The sequence below is a fragment of the Peromyscus maniculatus genome, chromosome 19, assembly GCF_049852395.1.
Source record: "Peromyscus maniculatus bairdii isolate BWxNUB_F1_BW_parent chromosome 19, HU_Pman_BW_mat_3.1, whole genome shotgun sequence".
Classification (NCBI taxonomy): Eukaryota; Metazoa; Chordata; class Mammalia; order Rodentia; family Cricetidae; genus Peromyscus; species Peromyscus maniculatus.
The window spans coordinates 3,270,837-3,289,213 of record NC_134870.1 but is presented as its reverse complement, the minus strand read 5'-3'; the positions used below and the strand labels follow the sequence as shown (position 1 = coordinate 3,289,213).

The window sequence follows — 18,377 nt, the reverse complement described above, 5'->3', positions numbered from 1 at the left end:
ATGCATACTGCCATTGAGACTTCATTTACCAGTACCTGACATCTGTCCTTTGCTAACATCTGGCAAATCAATTAGCTGATACTTAAAGCTCTGGAATGCAAGATAACACTGGAGCCATTTTATATACGATAAATGTAAGGTGGTACAGCTCTCCATTTTGTAGGAACCAACGTGCTCTGTTTAATTCATTGCGTCTGAGGTTAAGGAAACATTGCTGGGAAGGTTTTGTTTGTTTAGAAAAGTCAAACTGATTTCTTAAACGACTAGAATTGATGTGGCATGGGAATGCCTGGGTCTCTGCATATCACATAGCTCTGGGGACCCTCTCGACGGTCTGTGTTCCTGGCTGTAGACTTCTTGGGCCTTCAGTTGCCTGAGTGCATAATGAATGAGAAGAGTCTGGGTATAGTAGGTTTGCTGTCAACAATCTAGACTTCTAGACCAGCTCTGCCAACATCTGTGGTTTGGCTCCTGGGGGTGGGTTTTGTTTTTGAGACAGGGTCTCACTTTGTTGCCCCCCAATACTCATGATTCAGCCTCTTTAGTGCTGGGATTACAGGCGTGCACCACTGTGCCTGCTTAGCTCGAGGGAGATTTTAAATTAAATTAAATGTATTATTTGTGTGCGTGTGTGTGTGTGTGTGTGTGTGTGTGCGCACACGTGTGTGTGTGTGTGTGTGTGTGTGTGTGTGTGTGTGTGTGTGTGTTACAGAATGCATGTGGAAATCAAAGCACAGCTTTGGGAGTCTGCTGTCCCCTTCCACCTTGGACTGTAGGCATTGGATTCAGAGCATCAGGCTCTGCCACAAGCACTTTTGCCCACCAAGCCATCTTATGGGCCAGCTGTGTGAGTCTGACAAGCAAATCAAGGCCTCTGGGCCTTCACCTGGACCAGGAGGCTTGGCAGGATGTGCCTGACAAGCCCTTCAAGCTCCCAGAGCTTTGATAATGGTTTTATCAACCTTCGGTCAGTATCCCCAGAGCAGTTACCATAGACCAGGTAAATCTAGAAATGTGAAATTACATGTTTCAAGCTTTTAAAGATGTGCTTAGCTTTGATGACCTTAGAAGTGCTCTTGGGAAGAAAGCAGTTTAGGAAAATTTGCACATTGGTGATGAAGAGATGGCTGTCAGTAAGACAAGCATGACTAGAACCCTGTAAAAATGCCAAACCCGATGACACGCATTTGTTAATCCCAGCACTGGAAAAGCTGAAACAGACAGGCAATTTCTAATAGGTGAGCCACAGGCCAGGGACAGACCCTGTCTCAAAAAACAAGGTCAACCACTCCTAAAGAGCTATACCCGTGGGCAACTTCTGGTCTCCACATAAACAGACACATATGTGCATGTAATGCGCGTGCGCGCGCGCGCGCGCGCGCGCGCGCACACACACACACACACACACACACACACCAATATACATTCATGAACACATACATACACAAAGAAGAAGAAAAAAATTGCACATCAGGCCTGCTAAAGTTCTCATTTGGAATTTGGAGTTTAATATTTTGTTAACCAGTCTTATTTTGACTCAAAAGCTTCCTTCTGTCCTAACTGATGGGAGGAGGTGGTGGGCTCTAGGTGGCATGGATTTGATTTGGAGGTCATTGTGACCACAGGTACCCTGTGAACTTGGATGCCAGAGGTTGTTGAGAGTGCCAAGTTTCTTTCATTATATCTTTGCAAAGTAATTTGTCACTTCAGCAAGCCTGTGTGTAAAATGTATTTCATTATTCTTATTCCTACAGCCATGTTTGCTTAGAAAATGATACCCAAGTTGGCATGAGTTGATGTTTCAAAGACTGCATGGGTGCGTGTGCACTTGAACCTGAGCTGAGTCACTTGTTATCACCGAAGCCAGCAGGTTAAAAAGTAACCCGGCATGGCAGCAGTGGCCACAACACATCCCGCTGTTTGCATTCCTCCAGCGTGAGGTTCACTGGTCAGCGGGTACCCTAGCCCGTGAGGACGAGGGCCTGCCCTGCGGTTACAGAGCAAGGGACACACCCTTCCAAAGACTGTTTCTAACAAAGGGCTGGGTGACTGTAGGAGTCCAGGTCTGGAAAGATTGTTATTCAGGAAAAGTGTGTTGTAAAAATAAGAATTGCTTGGGGTGGGGGAGCGGTGGAATGTTTCCTTCTGCTGCACACGCTCACTCCACAGTGCTCTCACACAGTAACTGGGTCCACCGCCTCCCAGGCGCCTGCAGTCCTCCAGTTAGAGATGTAGCTATCTAGGTCAATGATTCCGTGTCCTGCCTTCTCTGACAGGAGAACCTCTGCTGACTCCATTCTGTCTAAGAAAACGAACATCATTAGCATGATGAACATCGTACAAGCGTGGCTGCTTGGGTACAAGATATTTAGAGGTTTAAGAAAAGTGTGGTTTAGTGTTCTCACTAAAATGGCTCGCACAGGATAGAACATTCCAGGCAGGGTCTGGAGCTGGTGTTTTCTTCGGAAATCCCCGCTGGCTCATTAAATCTTCATCAGAAAATTCTTGAATGTATAAAGTAAGGACAAGGATGTGTGCCTGATTTCCCAATTCTTAATATTTTTTAGAAAAACTTGATGTGCGTATGTATGTGTGCACACACGTGTGCATGTGTGCAGGTGCAGCACATCTGTGTAGAAGCCAGAGGTCAGTCTCAGTGTCCCTCCTAGGAGAGACTGTTTTGAGACAGTGTCTCCCTGGAACCTGGCACTTTCAATTAGATTATCTGTTCAGTGAGTCCCAGGGGTTCCCTCCCCTTCTCTCCCCAGCCCTAGGCTCAGAAGCACATGCCACCACACCCAGCTTATGTGGTGCTGAAGGTCAAACTCAGATTATCACACTTGTCACACACATGCACGCGTGTGCGCACCCCCCACACACACACACACGCGCACACCAATCAGCAGAGTCCTGCCATTAGCAACTGTGACAAGACGCTAATGAAGCCACTCTAAAGCTACCCAGCTGACTTTTGACATGAGCTTCGGGAGATCCCTGAGAATTAAGCAGAGACTTCTTCGGTGGTTTGTGTTGAGGAAGCATGATCACAGAACATGATGCTGTGTGGTGCGCAGCTCGGGAACCTTCCATATTGTCCTACTTCATAGGTCGGGAGTCCCGGGGATCACTGAATCCCACTGTCACTCAGGAAACTCAGGTTGGTTTCTTCCATGTGTCCTTTGAAAGGAGAACCTGCCAGGAGGCAAAGCTTTTTGATCACAGTGAAGATGTCTACTTAACCCACTGTTCTCCTAACCACATGCCCTGACACACACTTTTCCCAGCTCAACCCACCCACATTACTAGAGCAACATTTTCTAGAGTGGCCTCGCCTGGTCTTGTTTACCCAGCAGCAGGCTGGCCCGTCATCACTATCCTCCTCCTCCTCTGCGTGTCAGTGTTCTGTGAGGTCTGATGGAAAGACCATCTAATGAGTGCATTCTCTATCACAGCGGTTCTCAACCTGTGGGTCGTGATCCCTTTGGGGTCCAATGACCCTTTCACACGGGTCACCTAAGACCATTGGAAAACACAGATATTTCCATTGTGATTCATAACAGTAGCAATTATAGTTATGAAGTAGCAGTGAAAATAATTCAATGGTTGGGGGTCACCACAACATGAGGACAGTATTGAAAGGTCGCAGCATTAGGAAAGTCGAAAACCACTGTTCTAACAAAAGCCTCTGGCTGGACAGAGAATTGCAGGGACCCAGAAGGTGACTATTCTCTTGGGTTACAAGTTTGAAGGCACATGGGAAATGGGAGAAACAAGAGCTTCCAGATTGCTATCGGATTCCAAGCATGTGGATACTGAACCAGACCACCCCAGAACGCTTGTCGGGGGCACTGGCTGTCTTCAGCCTCTGCACATGGTATAGGCATTTGGAAAAGGCCTATTGGCCACCAAAAGATACTGTGACTTGGGCAAACACCAGGGCGGTATGATGGCACAGGATGATCCATGATTGGAAACTAGAGGAATCTGGATGTACAGCCCCATGCTCACGGGCAACACAGACGCTCTAGAAAGCTGGTAGTCAGCTGTTGGAGCCAGCACGGGTCTCCAGGTGGGGAGAAGCTGACAGTCCTAAGGACATGCATGAGTAGGAAATGAAACACAGTCCAGTTTTCCATGACCTTGAGCAAGTGGTTTCCTTTCCCTGGACCTTGATCGTTTCATCTATAAACCCAAGATAGTAATGGTAACTTCGCTCTAGAATTGCTATGAAAATGATATAAAATATTCCCAGTAAAATTCTTACTGCAGTGGCTCTGGGTTGGACTAACTCTGGTAGCAAAGTTGTCTTGCTACTGGCCCTCATCACTACTGGTAAAGTTCCTTGTATCTTGAGAAACCCCAACTATCAATAGAATTGATCCCAGAGACTATCAGGCCTGAAACTGACAGATGAAAGCAGCCCGTGCCTGGGGACTAGAAGGCCATAGAAGCAGAGAGCATATAGCATTTCATGTATGTGTTCCTGTGGAATTGATGGGTTGGTTTCTTTTTCCAAGTAGATTTTAGAAACCTAGATAAGATTATAGAAGATAAGTTTCTAACGTGAGTGGTATTATAGATCCTCTATCTGTAAAATAGATATAGCCTGGAAATAGCAACAGATGTGATAGGAAATGCCAAAGTCACCCTATTAACCATCCATTTGGTACTTGAGCTCTTTCTGGAATTATCAGCCAGTGTTGAACAACTTCAGATGTTGCTATTTATTGGGTTGTTAGTCTTATTCAGCCTTCATGTTTCCTGTTCTTTCCTTGGCCTCCAGTCCCCATGTGCCCGTCATCTATTAATCCTCTTTCACTGACCTACAAAGTAAATCTAAATCTCCTTTCACTTGGTGTGAACCCAATACTAACTGCCAGCTACTACCTGCGAATCTTTCTTTTTCTTTTTAAAGTGGTTTGGGTGCTGTAGAAATGGTTGAGTCAGTAAAGTGCAGCCACGTGAGCGTGAAGTCCTGAGATAGAACCCAAACACATACACAAACCAGGTGGAGCTGTGCTCTTCTATGACTCCACGCCGAGAGGGCGGGGAGGCAGATTCATGGGATCCACTGACCAGCCAGCCTGTGCAAACCAATGAGTTCAGTGAGGGGCTAAGGTGGAGAGCGACCAAGGAAGACACCTGACACCAGCCCCTGGCCTCCGTGTGCACATACACACACATGCGTGTGCACCCTCATGCTATGAGCATACACACACACACACACACACACACACACACACACACACGAAAGAGAGGGAGAGACAGAGACAGAGACAGAGACAGAGAGCTGTGGAGTGTATAACTTTTATGTCACAGTAATTTGTTCTGCTTAATATATTTTTTAACTATTTTATGTTCAGAAGTATCTAAAAGTATTTAAAAGTTTTTAAATCTTTTTTGCCCATTCCAATTCACTCTAAAACCTCAGAAAAGAGAAAGGAATTGATTTGTATTCCATCATTTTTATGATGAAAAAGAAGGCATGGTATGGTGGTGCATGTCTTTAATCCCAGCACTCAAGAGGCAGAAGCAAGTGAATCTCTCTGAGTTCAAGGGCAGCCTGGTTTGGAGTTCCAGGACAGCCAGGACTACATAATTAGAGACCTTGTCTTTAAAAAAAAGTAAAAATAAAAGAAGAGGAAGGCACACACTATTTCGCAGAAATGATGGTGTGAAGAGTAATCTACTACTCAACTAGATAATAGTCGGACTTGACATTGTGCTCTGACTCACAAGCCCTGGGTTCCAACATCAAATCTGGAGAAGTGACCATCAACGCTGGCGACCCCACGTGTCCTGTATTGTCAGTAGGACCTCACTGCTCCTCTCCAGTTGTTGTACAGGGTCACCTGGAGACTTGGGAAAAGAAATCAAGTGGAAGAGCTTAAGGAACCAGAAGTACAAGTCAAGGCTTTATGCCGTTCATGGTAAACAGCACTCGGATCCAGTAAGCGTTTTCTAAGCACCTGTCCATCTTCATGCTCTCCGCCTTTACATGTCCTGCTCACCAGTAGGTCTCTACAGGCTTGACACGTTTGCAGAAGTGCTGGCCGGTTGTTTTGGTTTTTTTTGTTTTTTGTTTTTCAGTTAATGTGATAGATCTGAGCATTGGTGTGATTGTTATAAGCTGACAGTAGTGATGATTGTTTTCAGTGGTGATATCTCAGCACTTTTCCACAGGCAGTTTTGCTAAAACAGCCAAACCTTTGACAGGCCCATTCACGAGGCAGCCCGTCTCCCTTCCCCGGCTGCCCTCTGGTGGAGACATCCACAAAGAACAAAATAGACCCAGAGCAGGCAAGGAACAAGCACACTTGCCAGCTCACCTCAATCATGACGGACTCATGGAGCCTGGAGCTCTTGTCTCTCAGGGTCCCACCTGCACCCATGTGCCAAAGCAATGGGATTATTCACTCCGCCTGCCACGCCATGCCTGTCCAAGTCACTGTAAATGCTCGCTTGCCCTGTTACCTGACAGAACCCTGGCCTTCCTTCAAGACCCAACTCAACTATGACCCCATCTATGGAGCTTGACCCCAACCCCCACAGCAGTGAGAGGGACCTCTCCTAGTTCACTGGGCACATTTTGCTCACTGACTATCATTTGCAATTGCACAGAAATTTTAATATTACCTCCTTCTCTGGACTTCCCTTTGAAAAGAGAGACGCATTTCAGTATTCTGCCTGAGACATAGAAGGAGTTTCATAGTTAATTGTTGATTGGGTGAATACTAAATTAAATCCTCGACTGGGAGAATCAAATGAAAATTGTGGAAGTTCTTTTATTATAAACAGTAAGCTATTCTTTAGTTTGTACTTTTAGTTTGTGCTTTTAGTACAAATTATAATTTGTTTGTGATAATATTCACATCCAAGAAGAGTTCCAAGAGACAGAAGCGTGAAGGAGGTGCGAAGCAGGCTCTTTCAGCCCTCCTCTGTCCTTCAGCTCCTCCTTCCCCACCTCTCCCAAGACTCGGGCACCAATGCTCCCTCAGCACCTGCAGATTCCACTCCCCTCACCCTCACCCTCACCCTCCACCCCCACCTTTCAATCTGTCATCTTTAACCCCGGACTCAAAAGTCCATCCTCTAACCCTTTGTCAGGATGGCAATCTCCAGTGACTGTGTGCTGCATTAGCTGGTATGCTTGGACTGAAATTGCACACTGCAGCAGAAGCTGTAACTTCATGATCTATCAGTGTATGATCTTGCTCTGTAGCCCCCATTGCGTGGGTAGGTAGGTAATCCAGATCTTGGGATAGATTACCTTGATGACGCCAGGAGTTACATTTCCCCAATTCTGGATCCTGCTCCCTCCTCCTGCTCTTCTTTCTGAAGTGAACTGGTTCTCAGAGATCAGGCTACCACTCAGGTATCAGAGGAGGGGTTGGGAAGACTCCTTCCTGAATCTCTGCTGGCCTCTCTGGTCCTCAGGTGTCTGCACTGGTTCCTAGAGATCCCTAGGGTCCCATCCTAGGTGCTGGCTCCGCATTGACGCTACTGAGTGAAGTTATTTCTGTGTCCTTGTCTTCTCAACCTCAAACTTACTTCAAGCCTCTCTTCCAGTTTCCTATGAGCACGGTAAATTCTTGAAGAACCAGATGCTAGGTGGCTATAGATTGTAGTTGTTGGGGGAAATCTCTCAGGTACCCCTGTGCCCCAGACAGCTCCCATAGGCAATCCTCTCCTCACTTTCAGGCACTAGCCTAGAACAGAACTTCCTTAAGGCATTTTCCGTTTTCTTGAGTTCTGCTCTAGGAAAACGAGAAAATTCCCTTTCCACCGGAAGCTCCCAGTGTTCTGTCTAGGTGTTTGTACCCCCTAGCTACCACCCCTGTGCCCTCCACATGCCAGAGTCAAGCCAGGCAGGGAGGCAACATGAGTCCCTTCCCTCTTCCTGCTTCTTCCTGACCTACAGGAAGAAGACTTCCTGCTCTCCAGTTGACAGCCTTGGGGTCAAATTCTTCCCCTTCCTCCCTTTCTATTATCTCACCTCCTTCTCAGCCTTGGGAAAATCTTGTATAATATTAGAGGGACCAGCCTTAATATTATACATCCCAGGGGCTCAGGAGAGAGAACTACTAACGGCGAGGACTATTTTCAGGAAATAGAATCTCAGCACACCAAGCTCTATCATCCACTTGCTTTAATTCCTCTGGCATAACATCCTTTATACACAGCTTCAGTTCTGTTCTCATGTCTAGCTCCTTTCTTGCCTGATTTCTCTCTACACTTATCTAAGTTCTATCTTAATTCTCTCATCTTAATTCTGCCTCATCTAGGTCCTTTTCGGCTTGTTCTTACCCAGCTAGTACTTCCCCATCTGGCTCTTCCTCATCTTCCATCTCATTCCTCTAGTACTCTCTTCTAGCCCTACAACCTAGTTCTTCCCCATCTCAGTTTGTTCCTCTCAAGTTCTTACCCATCTAGTTCTTCCACTCTCTTTTCTCTTCTCAGTCCCCCTGTGCCCTGGAAGTCCTGGTATATAAAGCCAGGCTTCCAGGGTCAAAGGGAGGGGTGATAAGAATCACATTGAGAGGCAATAACCATTAATTATCATTTGCAATCCCAAAGGGAAGTGACCAATGGGGAAATGGATTAACTAAAGGCTAAATTCAGGTAATATCTAAGAAGAGGGATCTTATGTGCTCAACTATAGTCTTAAACGTGATTGGTAGAAAATGTTAAGAATCTATAAGTTGCTAGGTCAATGGGAGAAAATAAAACTGCTTTCTTTTTTCCTGTGGCTCCTATCTGTCCAAGCTATCTGCCGTTTTTTTCTGCAGGGTGGGGGAAAGTGTGCTCAGTCACTAGGCAACCTGTGTACAGCTAGATGCCTCTGGTGATAGTTAAAGGGAGATATGGAACTAGAGGTAAGTTTGGGAAAGGAGGAAGTAAAGCTTAATTGGCACATCCGCCAGGCCTTCTCAAACAGATAGCCTGGATGCTTAAGTCTGTTCTTAGAGAGTACAGAGGTATCTCTGATAAGGTACTTTCCTCCATCTGGGGATGGACCTGGCCGGATGCTGCCAATGATGATAATTACAGGGAGGCTTGAACTGGGGTTCTGGCTGAGCATAGCTGTCAGCGCAGAAGGTTATCTAAATATTCCTAGAAGTGGTTAGGTAAGGAGTTAAAGGTCTATAAAGTTAGTAAGGCTGTAAGAAAGGAGGGTCCAAGCTAAATTGTGTAAAGCTATTACTTAATGTCCACCTGACCTAGGTGGTGTCTTCTTGTGGAATTTATCTTAAACCAGGAGACTCGCATGTGGACTGTTATTACTGCTAGTCCTTGAAAGTGGCCAAGGGAGATATCTGATTCCAGAGGAAGCCTTTCCTGAGGCTGTTCTCCAAATACCTGGAATGTGTATGTCCAGAGAGTGAACAGTCCACACTGTTAGCCCTTCTTAGGGAAAAGTCAATTGGGAAAACTATGAAGGCACACATGATTTTCATAACAGAAGACAGCTGATATATAACAAGCCAAGTAACACCAAAAAATTCCTTGGAATTTGGCTTTCTCTGGAGGAATTCCCTGATTCCTCCAGGTAGTGACTTTGCCATAACCAGCTGAGTTCTTATGATATATTCCTGCAGCCCGCAGCAGGAAAAAGGGTGTCACCCGGCAAATACTGTACAGGAAATGTTACCCTAATATCCTGTTACACTAGTTTGGGCGTCCATTCCTAGGAAAAGCATAGCCTTCTACATAAGCTTCCTTAAAGCATGGGAGATTTTGGGGTACCAAATATGAAAGTAAATGAAATGACCCACCTCAAAAGAAGCTGCCCACTCTTCCATGCTGGACATGTGCTGGCAGGATGCACTGCCTCATCCTAACACAGAAAACAGAGTAGATTGTCTGAGGGGAAAGAGACAGTGCCTCATTGCTAGGGGGGTTCAGAATGTGGTGCATCTCGGCTGTCCTTGAATAAGGGTCCCACAGGACCTTCCCCAGCCTGTTCTACACCCTGGCATCAAAGGCCAGACCTATGGGGATGTGTCTTGGTTGGTAAAGTGCTTATTTAGCATGCAGGAAGCCTTGGGTTCAATAGAGCACTACATAAAATGGTATGGTGGCACGTGTATTATCCCAGCATTCAGTAGGTAGAGGCAGGGGCTCAGAGGACCCTGGTCATCCTCAGCTATACGGCGAGTTTTCATCCAACCTAAAATGCACAGCATCCTGTCGCTAAAGAGAAAAGGAAAGACTGTATAAGACAAAAGTTTGTCGTGAACAGTTGCTAGGTCCTGCTTGCCCAACGCCATTCTGTGGCCAACGCCATTCTGTGGCCTGTGTTTACTGGATGGACCTCCTCTCTGCATTCCTCCAAGGTGTGCAGAACAGCGGGAGAGGGGATCTCCTCCAGGGTTTTTTGGACTCAGAGAGATCTGGTGTTTCTGAGGTTCCGGGATGAGTGAGTGGAACCCCTTTTCCCACAGGATGGAACTGCGCCTCTGTGGATCGCATCCCAGATGGGCCACAGCGAGGTGGTGCGCGTGATGCTGCTGAGGGGAGCTGACCGTGACGCTGCACGCAACGTGAGTAGACAGCCCCCACCCCTCCAGCCCCGACTGGGCTCAGATGTGACCCCCGAGTGTGTTATTTACCACTCAACTGGGCTTCCAACCTCTACCTGCTCTTTAGCAGGAAAACAGTCAAAGTCCAATTAAGTGGAAACTTCATAAGTGTTGTGCCTCCCCCTCCTCCATCTGAGATGACTTCCGGTGAGGGGTACGGTTTACTTGACCTCGTGCCAGCAGGGGACACGCAGGATCTATGGACACGCAGGCAGACCCCACTGTTGGCTGCTGCCCTCGCCGCTGCTCCAAACCCCTGTGCTACACCCCTCAAGCACCAGCTCCACACACTTGGCTTCTGAGGGTTGCCCTGAATCCTGCCCGCCTGCGCCAGCTGCAGGTCCATACAAGGAGAGCGATTTGGAGAGATTCTCTCGGCGTTAGGTTGCGAGCCGTGTGTCCTGTGTCTGATGTACCTTGTGCCTTCTCTTGTGCCGTTCCTGGTTGCCTATCAAATCTCAGAAAAGGGAAACCTGGAGGCCCTGTTCCTGGCTTCCCCTCATCATCGTCTTCCTGTCGTCTCGGAAATTAGAAGAGAGAAATCCCCCATCACACCCTCCTCCTCCTCCTCCTCCTCCTCCTCCTCCTCCTCCTCCTCCTCCTCCTCCTCCTCCCCATTCCGGATGCTCTCTACAGGCAGACAGAAGACAGCTCAGAAATGGTCCTCCAGACGCAGTCATTGATACAAGCAGGAAATGCTAAGGATTTGGAAACGGCTCTCTTTGAGCCAAAAATGATCACTAAAGATGAATTTTTAAGTTTGTCTATAAATCTTTTAAAAGATTAATCAGATATGACCCGTTCCTCCTGCAACCCCACCAGCACACATAGGCAATAATGCACAGGGTAGGTGAAGTCAGACTGCGTGTATTTTTAAGGCAGTAAATGTAGTTCGATAACATGAATCATTAAAGGCAGTTAAGCAATTTCCACTGTCATGAACAGCAGAGAAGGTCTCTTGGGTCCATGATAACCCCCTTGTCCCTGATGCTCCAGTGTTCTCGGGGACTGGAGAAGCGTCGGACTTACCGAACGTCAGGCTCCTAAGGCAGCAGTCACCCGCTGTGGATGGTATCCTCGCGGGCAGAGTTACCGTCTAATGTGCCCTAACCTGCCCTAAACGGAGACATGGCTGATTAGCCAGCACAATGTACGCTAATAATTAACTCCATGCCCCTCCCTCAGGACGGCACTACAGCCTTGCTGAAGGCAGCCAACAAAGGGTACAACGATGTCATAGAGGAGCTGCTCAAATTCTCACCTACTCTCGGTATTTTGAAGGTAAGACCTAAAAAGTTATGCCATTCTGTCAAAAAGAGAGACAAGTTAGCCAAGACATATTGGTGACAGAGGTAGAACTGGATTGCCATTAGCTCAGGATCCCTGGGTCCAGTGGAAATGGGAAGGTGGGAAAGAGAACACTCTCCTAATAACTAGTTTTTCAGGAAAAAAAAATAGCATAATTGACACTAAAAACAGGCAAGTGAACTATTGATGTCATTTGGAAGATTTGTACGATCTGTAAAGGAGGACATGTCTTTCTTTTCATCCCCGAGGGAAGACCCACTCTTCATGGTTAGCTTCAGTGTAAAATTCAAACATCTGGGAGCTTCAGAAACGGGTCTTCCTGGAGACGAGAGACGCTTGGTTAAGTGGGAACCATTTGGGGTGAAAGGATGTCTGTGCTGCGGTGGATGCAGCATGGTCAGCAAAGCGTCCCTGTGAGGCCCCAGATGCACCTGGGCTGAGGAACCTACAGTTCCTGTGCAGGTTCTCCATTCTGCCATCTCAGAGGAGCCAGGAAGTGACAGCAACAAATGAGTGTGGCTGCCATCCAGAGTTTTAATTACGGTATACAGTGATGAAACTTCACATCTGGGCATGTTACAAAATGTTCTTAACTTTCAGAACATACGAGAAAAGAGGCGGTGGACTAGGCTCAACCTGTAGGGGGCAGTTTGCTGACTGCAGGAAGGATTTACTCTTTGTTGTTGTTGTTAAGTAAAGGACGCCAAGTCTTTTCTAAGTTGACACTGTGGCTTGGCAGTTCGGAGGCCGTGTCCTCAGGACCCATCAAGACATGCAAACTCTTTGCCCTGGAATGACCCCGTAACTGCCATGCCCATACTAGAAGCATCTGTCTGCCCTTCACACTTTAGACCCCATTCTTGCTGATCCTAATCAAGAGCAGCAATGCTCAGTGTGTCAGCCCCCGTCTCCTCCTACTGAGCTGCCTCCCATCTTCCATGAACTTGGGAATCGGGAAGTAACTTCTTACAACCATCTGGAAACAAGGATTTATCTATGAAAGTGAAACAGCTTTCAAGTGAGCTTGGCAGACTCTACTCGAGCTTTACACACTTCTGTCCGCCTCTGTTAGCTGTTCCATGCTTGTTGCCTAAGACTTAGACATTTGAGCTAGTGCCGGCTTAGTGAACCAGCATTCCAAGTGTGGCAGCAACCAGAGAAAGGCTGCTTTGCTACAGTTTTTTTCCAGGTATGATTTTTTTTTTTTTTTTACTTTTACCAAATCATGGTGATTATGAGTCATCAAGAAGGAAGCTTGGCTTGCATTGTCCTGCTGTTTATAGATATCTGTGCCCTCTGTAGCCAATGTCTGCACCCCATTCTTCCGTAAATTTGGTTATAATCTCTTCCCTTCCCCTCCCTGTATAGTAGTATATGGCTATACATCTAGCCATATACTACATAGTATCTGAGGACACTGTAGTAGGTACAGATGTGACTTTGATAAGTATGAGGAAAGATACAGAGGTGTAAGACTGTGCTATTCCCATCGCATCTCTCAGATGGTTTGTGATGAAAGCCAGGCAAAGCACTGAGGGCTGTGAGCTCAATTCTTGACACTCACTCTCATTTTCTCTTAGAATGGGACGTCGGCTCTGCATGCAGCAGTGCTCAGTGGAAACATTAAAACGGTTGCACTACTCCTGGAAGCTGGGGCAGATCCGGCCTTGAGAAACAAGGTACCCACTCAGCCCATCCTTAACTACACTGGGCCCCTGTGCAAAGAGACTGTCTCTTCGTGAGACAAGACAAGCATTTCTCAGGCTCCTGTCTCTATTTTTATAGTTATACACAGTAAGGGCAGGACTACAATCACAAATTATTCCTAGCCAATGCATAATACCCAGGAAATTTTGCTAAAAATCCTGTATCATCCATGGCTTTCTCTAACCATATATAAAATGTGCAAACATTAGGGGCAGCGACGTATCTTAGTTGGCAGAGTGCATGCCTAGCATGCAGGGTCCCCCAGTCACATAAACCGGTAATGGCAGTGCATTGCTCTAATACCAGCATCCAGGAGCTGGAGGCAGGGGATCAGAGGCTTGCAGTGGTGTGGCTTCCTGGTAGAGGTAGTCACTATGGGGAGTGTGCACTCTAAAAACGTCATTGTTGGGAGCCTATGGCCGTCCCTGTAAGTCAGGTATTTGTATCTTGAGAATTAGTAATGTACACTTCGTGGCTTCATCAGGAAAATGTGATTTATTTTATCAGCAGGATTGCATGTCACTATTCCAACACCAATCCATATTTTTATTATCCTAAATCCCTGGATTAGACCAAATTTGGAAGTCAGTGTCTATAACTACAGCACAAAGGTTTGTCTTGTATTTCCTCTTACTTGATGTCTGCTGGAGTCATCTTTGTGTTAATTGGAAGTTAAAAAGAAACCCATTAGGATTGGGGTTGTATTTTGATTGCTGTTGTTGTGATAAAAAATTAACCCAACAAAAGGCAATCTAGGGAAGAAAGGTTCATTTTAGCCCTGGATCCCATCACAGCGGAGAAGTCAGGGCGGCAGGACAGATGTCCAGTGACATCACACCCACGTCAAGAACACACACATGAGTGCAGTCATGTCACATCCAGCTCCCTTTCTCTGCTTACACAGTCCAGGACCCAAACCTGGGGAATGCAACTGCCCACAGTACGTGGGTCTTCTCACCTCAGTTAATCCAATTAAAGAGAAGTCTGCCCATAGTCCAACCCGATTTAGCAAACTCTTGTTGAAACCTCTCTTCATGGGTGACTCTAGGTTGTGCAAGGTTCACAGTTAGAACTAACCATCAAAGCTGGAAAGGTGACTTGGTTATTAAGAGAACTTGCTGCACAACTGTCCGGACCTGAGTCTGGAGCCCAAAACCCATGCAATGAGCTGTCATGGTGTTTCATTTGCCTGTAACCCCAGCCCTGAGGGAAATGGAGACAGAGGACTGCCGGGTTTTATTGGCTGCCAGCTTAGCTGAAAACCATAAACTCCAGTTTCAGGGAGAGACCCTGTCTTAAAGGAATAAGATGGAAAGTGATAAAGGACAACAGCCTCCTCTGACCTCCGTGTACATACTAGTGCATGCACCAGCGCTTGCGCGCGCACACACACACACACACACACACACACACACACACACACACACACACCATTAAGAAGGGCCAAAGAAACAATGTGCCAGTTCAAGGCTCACACTCATTTTACCTAGCACACAGGAGTACTGTTTCTGTTATCATTTCTGCCTATCTTTCCCAGATACCTAGATTTGTTTTCCATTAGCTGGCCTGGCTGGTTGATAAGCCAGCTCAAGTCACAACTGCCTCTCTTTTGAATCTTATCTCTAGACTTTGTACATGGAACTCTTAAAGAAATCAAACTTTGGTGGTGAGCTATCCAGGACTGAGTTAAGACTAGGAACACCGCTAATACCCTGATACAGAAACTGCAAAAACAAAACAAAACAAAAAAACAAAAACAAAAAAAAACAAAAAAAAAAAAACATTTCCCACTGTGCCACTGTGTCCCCTTAATGGGCTAACCTTGGCATAATGGTCATGAGTAATTTCCAGAGGACAAAATGCTGAGCTTTCACCCTCCCTGAAGGACTTGAACTTATGTGTGGAGGCTCATACTGCAGAAAGCCTCACAATCCTGGGAATTGCTGCCAGGGAAACCGTCCCTGTCCACCAAACACCACGAGAAGCCAGCCTCTTTAATCACAGCCCCAGAAGCAAGGCAGTCGGAGTCTAGCAGCAACCCGGAAGTCTTCAAAGAGATGTTGTCTGTCTCCTGCATCCAGAGATTTCCTTGAATCCCTGAACGGTCACTTTTCTAATCAATCATCATTTTTGTTTGAATTATTTATTTTGTGCATATGTATGAGAGAGTGTAGACACATGTACTGCAGGGTGTGTGGAGGTCAGAGGTCAACCCTCTGGATCAGTCTCTCCTGCTACTTTGTGGAGCCCAGGGATTGGTCCAGGGATTGAATTTAGCGGGAAGCCGCACACAGTTCCGCTGCCGGCTGAGCCACTCACCGGCCCCAGTTGTTTTATCTGGAGGAATGGCCCTTGGGCATGAGAGCTTCCCAGTCCAGAAAGTCTTTTCCAATAAAAAGAAGCAAGTTTAATGAATGCTTTTTGATATGGCAGGAAGAAATGTGCCAATATTTGCACAACCTGCGTGGCTCAGTAAGCTAATGTGTTCAGAATGTTGTGACTAATGCTGGAACCTGTAGATTTCCATGTAACGAAGTACAAAACCATTCATGATACATTTCTGGATCCTACATGGCTGTTTATGAGAAATTTGGCATGGTGGCACACACCTGTAAATCTCAGTACTCAGGAGACTAAGGCAGAAGGATTGTGGATTCTATGCCATCCTGGGCTACATAGCAAGACCTTTTCATCAAAAAAAGAGAAAAAAACCCCACAGGAAGAGAGAGAGGAGAGGATTGAGAGGGGAGGACGGAGGAGGGCAGGGGAGGGGAGGGGAGGGGAGGGCAGGGGAGGAGTCCTCTGACACTAATCCTGGAGAGACCTGAAAAATGTCTACTCACCCCAGAGAAGAAACTGACAGTGGATAGAAGTAATGATGCCACCAAAGTCCAACCTGGTGAGCCAAAGAGTCTGCTGGTTTACTTACAGGAGTATAAGGTGAGGGTTGTCTACAGGGTGGGGAAGACTGAGTTACCCAAAGCCCGCCCTAGCATGGGTGAAGGCACTGAAGGCCAGGGCCCTGGCGCCCTCTGCTTGACTGGCAGCCATCCTGGGGGCTGGAGGATCTCTTCCCTTCAGAGTCCTGGGTGTTGACAGTCTTGGTGGAGAGAAGGACCCTGTCATGGAGTAAGTTTCAGGGACTCACTGAGACTTTGTTTACTTCCTGGTTTAGGGAGCTTCCTTTTAGAAATTCGTGAGTCTTAGTGAACTTCCTTCCAGCATGGTAACTGCTACAGAACCTGAGGAGAGGGGAGAAAGGGCAGGGAGGGTGGGCAAGGCAGAGGAAGGGTAGAGAAGAGCAAAGGGGGCCTGGCCAGCGCTGGCGTCCTATCGGAGATGTTTGCACTGGTCTGTGGGGATGTTAGGACACTCCTCCCTTCCCAACCACCCATCGGTGTGCAGCTGAATTTCCGTCCCGTGCTCCATCCAAGACATCACCATAGCCTGCGTGCAGAGGCAGACAGAAGAGTCCAGCTGTCCTCTGTCAAGCTCCGTTCTAAAGAAATGTGTAAGGCCAACAAGCAATTCTACATTCCTAAGGCTTTTGTTTTGGAAATGCAGTTGTTGTTTTTCAGAAATATATTTTATATACCAACCTGTAGTGGATTTCTCAACTAAGAAATGTATTTTTCAGCTTTCATTTCTAGGTTAAAAACATACTAGAGTGTTCCATAATATTTAAGAGTGTAAAATGGTCCTGAAGTCATGGAAGCTCAAGAATTATCTTCTTTGTGACACATGCTGCCTGTGGGAGAAACTGGCTCCCTAAATGCTTGATGATGTGTCTCAGCGGGTGACACAGTGATCAGCAGACTGATAACTTGCAGGGTCACGTAGGAAGTTATAGTCACAGACACTGTGCCTTCCTGGCTGTGTGTTAGGCTAGGAATGCTTCCTGACTGTTTTCTCTTCAAACAATACCTGTCTTATTGCAACATGCTCTTCCTACATATGAAAACCAGGAAGTTGGTTTATTTCATAGAGGCAGAAAATAAAGATGGTTTAGACAGAGCTCAGAGAAAGGAGGAGGGTGAAAGTCCAGGCAGGTCAGATAGCAGATACCAAAATACAGTTAGTGGAAGGAATGAATTGTAGTCACACAGCAGGTGATGTAGTTTATGATTTATTGTGTATTTTATAAAGAACTAAAAGATGTTCAAAGCTTCCCTAACAAAGTAACAATGAATATCTAAGGAAATGGAGATGCCAGCCACCCTGATTCAATCATCATATTTCATATCAGTGTATCAATCATCACACTGTACTCCATAAATATATAAATATGTACAAACAAAAATAAAAAATGAAGGGCCAGAGAGGTGGTTAGGCAGGTAAAGGTGCTTGCCAACAAGTCTGATGACCTGAGTTCAAGGCCTGGAACTCACGTGGTGGAAGGAGAGAACTGACCCCCACAACCCACTGTGGCATGCACTTGAGCAAGCAACACACACGCCATGTCATTTTAAAATTAGAAAAAAAGTTACAAAAAGTAATAAATAAATGAATTGGAACGTGGCCAGAAAAAATCCCTGTCTTGAGTCCTCCCTATCAGACAAACCACCTCGTTTAATAAACTAAGTATAAAAAATCAAATACCTGATTCATTTAACAAGTAATAGATGTGCTGAGCATTGTACTGCAAGTGGAGATACAATGATTTCTAAGACATAGGCCCTGCCCCGGGAGCCTCTATATAGTAAAGATTTGCTAAGTGCAAAGTTAATGTTGAGGTGAGAACTAGCAGGTACCATTTCTACATTAAGAGGGGGTCCCAGT

General features: G+C 46.3%; 1 protein-coding gene and 1 long non-coding RNA gene across 3 annotated transcripts in view; one reads left to right on the top strand and one right to left on the bottom strand.

Moving 5' to 3' along the window:
- The window catches only part of Ankrd29 (ankyrin repeat domain 29), a 49,906-nt gene that overhangs the window by 29,144 nt on the left and 2,385 nt on the right, over nt 1-18,377 (top strand). For both annotated transcript variants that reach the window (XM_076554743.1, XM_076554742.1), the window contains exons 7-9: nt 10,446-10,544; nt 11,769-11,864; nt 13,472-13,570. In XM_076554743.1, coding sequence (XP_076410858.1) covers nt 10,446-10,544; nt 11,769-11,864; nt 13,472-13,570 — 294 coding nt within the window. The remainder of the gene's footprint in view (nt 1-10,445; nt 10,545-11,768; nt 11,865-13,471; nt 13,571-18,377) is intronic.
- Nucleotides 1,481-6,943, bottom strand: LOC121823939 (uncharacterized). The gene is made up of 2 exons (XR_006065587.2): nt 5,737-6,943; nt 1,481-3,192 (listed from the first exon to the last, which is right to left on the bottom strand). It is a non-coding gene; the product is annotated as an uncharacterized LOC121823939 (long non-coding RNA).